Source organism: Anomalospiza imberbis, chromosome 4 (genome assembly GCF_031753505.1).
Source record: "Anomalospiza imberbis isolate Cuckoo-Finch-1a 21T00152 chromosome 4, ASM3175350v1, whole genome shotgun sequence".
NCBI classification, from domain to species: Eukaryota; Metazoa; Chordata; class Aves; order Passeriformes; family Viduidae; genus Anomalospiza; species Anomalospiza imberbis.
The window spans coordinates 45,220,305-45,224,188 of NC_089684.1; the positions used below are offsets into that span (position 1 = coordinate 45,220,305).

A 3,884-nucleotide genomic window follows, 5' to 3' on the forward strand; every position below is an offset into this window, starting at 1 on the left:
ACTTAAAAGACAAGAAAATTATTAGGTTTGGGTAGAGGAGTAGAGGTAGAAAACTTCCTGAAAGTATTTAAGTAAATTCTTACCTTGGAGGGATAGCATTTTTGGAAAGCCTGGAATAGTGCCAGTGACAGTCTCTTATCTGGATGGTCCTGGAAATAATTTTATTCTCCAAAAATTCTTTTAGATTGCAGCTATATAATGGAGCAAATCCTTACTACAGAACAAAATGTATTTATTGCAAAATTCATGTGGATTTTTATAGACCATGATCATTGCTGCTACATGTTTGTCTACATCACAAGCAAAAGCAGTTAACTTGCAAAAAAATTATATATGTTAATTAAATAAATAGAAATAAAAAAGAAACCTTGCTTTGAAGCTAACAAAAACATAAATTTAAAAGGACAAAGTGTTTCTCAGTTGCGAAATCTGTGAAGTCGCAACCTAGGCTCGCAAAAAATACTGTTTGGAATTTGGTGTGCAAAGTAGAGCACAAAGTATAATATGCAACAAGACATTGTGTCAGCCCTTGGCAGGGACAAAAAACCCTGCTGTGCATGCTCTGTATTAATGCCTGTTAAATGTCCCTTCAAGGCACATTTCTGGCCACAGTTCTGGGGTCGAACCTGCTGCCGTGGATTTGAGTGACCCCCCCACCTCCTCCCACACCTTTCTGGGCATCAGAGAGCCCCTCAGTGAAGGCAGTGGCAGGAATCCATTTCTGTGGAGCAGTGCTCTGGAATGCCAGTGCTGAAAACACCAAGTAAAGAAGACTGATGTGCAGCTGTCAGTGAGCACCGCCAAGAAGACTGGGCTCAGGTGAGAGCCATGTATGTTGGGAACTGTGCAGGCTACAAAACCTGATCCAGCCTCCTTCTCCCCGCTAGTACAGATCGTTTTCATCAATCTCTGTGGGGCTTTTGCCTTGGGAAAGAGGAAAGGAAGGAGGAATACTATTCTCAGGTATAGGCTGCAGGGATGGCAGGCACCTTTCTTGTAAGATGGGTGCTTCAGCCAAGTGTAAGTGAATCTCAAAATAATCCACGGCCTCCCCTTCTTGAATCTCTGCCATGATCTGGTAGTCCCCAAAACAGATGATGCACTTCAGGGGCAGGTCGATTTTGTTTAAGTAACCCAGTTCCGTTTGGTTGACGGTCAGTTTGGTTTTCTTGCTCAAGTTCTTGATCTCAAAGCCATACTCCGAGGTGTGGAGCTTCCTGTAGAACTGCAGGGAGAACTGGATGCGGGAGACGCGCGTGTCCATCAGGCTGTAGCGGCACAGACTGGAATCGCGGCCGAACTTGGCCGTGTCGTCCGCCCGGACCTGCTGGCGCCTGCAGAAATCCAGGCAACGGAACATCATCTTCTCGGCCTGGCCGGGGTGGTAAAAGGTCAGGTGGAGGCACGTCACTGTCTCCTCTGTTTCGGCCTCCTCGAAGGAGCTCATGACGAGAGGAGCCCTCAGAACCAAGAGACAGCAAAATCACGGCGTGGAATGGCTGCGGAACCCAACAAATTGGTTGCAGCGTGGCACTGAAATATTTCCTGTGCTGCTCTACACTGGACAGAACCTGCAGATACCTGACAATAAATATGATGAAAACACAGGAGTGGGAGCTCAGCAGCCACAAGTGACCACTGCTGCCAGCAAGCTCTTTGTGAGGGTCTCACAGGCAGATTTATCTTTGCAAGAAATATGTCATTTAGCAGTAAGATTTGATTGACAGACTTAAAATTGAGTAGCCACTACTGGCTGGGCCTGTGCGCTCTGCTCACGGTGTTTCCTGTGGCTGGAAGGTATCAAGGGACTTTTACCAACAGTCTGTCTGTAGGCAGTGGTAATTCAAATATCTATAAAGCATTCCTTGGGCTCGCCGAACTGATCTCTTGCACTGAAAAAGTGTTTAGAAGTGACTGCTGGGACAGCATAAAAAGTGAATGCAAAAGCTGGACTATCCACGAGACCTAAAAGAGGAATTGTCACAATTGTCACCACCTCTAGCTATTTCCCCATTGTCTGTTGGAAAATCCCAGCTCTCTGCTGCTGCAGAAGTGCTAAAAAAATTTACTTTTCTTGGGTTTGATAGTTTTGTGCTGTTTTTTAAAGTTCTTCACGTGCAGCACAGATACCACATACTTATGAAACGAATTCTGCTCCAAAGCCTGAGCGACTGCAGTGCATCATAATAAAACCTGAGCCAGCTCAGGAAAGGCTGCCATCTGGTTCTCTAAATGCAAGGCCAGTGTCTTCCCACACTAAAACTAAACCTTGAAAAGAAAAGTCTTGCTATCTGAAAGTAGAAACCAGCAAATGAGTTCCCAGTTACTCACCAGAGAAACATGTGAGCAGCCATTTAACTGGTATCACACAGAGCAGATGTTTCTATATCCAGACTGCTGTAAGTTCCCAGCGTGTCTCACCAGCTCCATTCAGAGCTTTATGAGTAGCTGAATCATCACTGCAATGAAGTGATGATTGTGTTTTGTGATGATGGAGTTGACTTGTGGTTTTTACACACTGCACAAAAACACCAAGCATAGTGCATGGTGGTGTATCAGTGCATCATTTTCTGTGTGAAACCTCAAAACTGCTTCCTCTACACCCTGAACACAAAATCAGCCACAGTTCTGACACAGCAGCTCAGCAACTTCAGCTTGGTTACTGAAGCAGGCTGCAACAGCACAGATGATGAGTGAAACACAGAATTTCCAGCAGAGCCCCCTTTAAAACAAGCTAGGAAACATCATCTGTGCTTTTGGCAGGAATACAGACAGACGCCCTGATAGCAGGTTACTCCTCTGCCATCTGTGAGCCAAGCTGTGGTGGCACCATTATCAGTCCCTCCTCCTTATGGATTCCCCAGGTCTCTCCGGGATGCTGGAAGCAGCTCTGTGGGCCAGCAGGGACTGTCCCCGTGTCTAGCTCCGTCATTCCTTGTTTTGCACCAGTACGGGGATATTACATGAGGTCATCTTTGGTGAAGGGGAAAACCACTGAGCACTTTCATTATGTTTGCAGTTCAGCCTGCAGAGACACTTCTGTGCCTCGCGACTTCAGTTCACATTAGTGAGTTTTACAGATGGCTACATTAATTTAAAAAAGAACAGCCACCCATTGCTTCGGCAGCACCCACTGATGAACCTGGATCTCGGCAGCTCCCACAGACCCCGCTCCACATCCACGATCCCCTCAGGCATCCCCCTCACGGCTGCCCAGTGCTGCCTCAAAAGCTCACCGAGGTCGAGCATACTGAGCATTCCTTCACGTAAATGCTAAAGCAGTTTCTACTTACTAGAGTGCATTGGCCAGGAGGAATAAACTTTCTGTATGTCTCTCCCGCTGCTCTAAGGCAGCCACTGCCCCGCTGTCCTCCGCACCTCCACCGGAGTCAAACCCACCGTGGTCTCACCTCATCATCCTCTCCTAGGGGACAGCGAGTGCCATTATCCCCACTTCCAGAGGCAACAGAACAACGGGAAGCCCTAAGCATATGGGCTCCGACCCCGGCTCCCGGAGCAGGCTCGGCGCCACCTCCCCACCCCACAGCACGGCCAGCCCGGCATCTCCCGGACCGAACCCATGGGAACTGCGGGGCCACATCCCGGCCTGCCCGCCGATCTATCCCGCCCCCTTCCTTCCCCTCATGTCCGCCCGGCCCGGCCCGGCCCGGCCCGGCCGCCTCCTCACCTGCCGGGAGCGGGGCTCCGGCGGCTGCCGAGGGCTGCAGCGGCTCCTCACTCCCGGTAACTCCTGAGGGAGCCGGCGGGAAGCGCTGAGGAGGGAGGAGCTGGAGCGGGAGGCGGGCGGGGCTGGGGCGGGAAGCGCCGAGGGCTGCGGGGGGCCGGAAGTAGAACGTCTTTAAAAGTAAAGGACGAAAAAAAAA

The 3,884-nt window shown here is 49.5% G+C and overlaps 1 protein-coding gene across 2 annotated transcripts; it reads right to left on the minus strand.

The window, feature by feature from the left end:
• Nucleotides 1-211: 211 nt before the first annotated feature.
• On the minus strand, nt 212-3,369 carry TIFA (TRAF interacting protein with forkhead associated domain). 2 transcript variants are annotated; one of them, XM_068188322.1, is made up of 2 exons: nt 3,294-3,369; nt 212-1,499 (listed from the first exon to the last, which is right to left on the minus strand). In XM_068188322.1, the coding sequence occupies exon 2, from the start codon at nt 1,445-1,447 to the stop codon at nt 884-886; it is 564 nt and encodes a 187-aa protein (XP_068044423.1). In that variant the 5' UTR covers nt 1,448-1,499; nt 3,294-3,369; the 3' UTR covers nt 212-883. The 2 variants fall into 2 exon arrangements, with proteins under 2 accessions (XP_068044423.1, XP_068044424.1); XM_068188323.1 differs by lacking the exon at nt 3,294-3,369 and adding an exon at nt 2,332-2,404.
• Between the last annotated feature and the right edge of the window lie 515 nt (nt 3,370-3,884).

Coding starts and splice junctions, on each gene's coding strand:
- TIFA (XM_068188322.1), bottom strand. CDS start 1,447: ATGAGCTCCTTCGAGGAGGCCGAAACAGAGGAGACAGTGACGTGCCTC.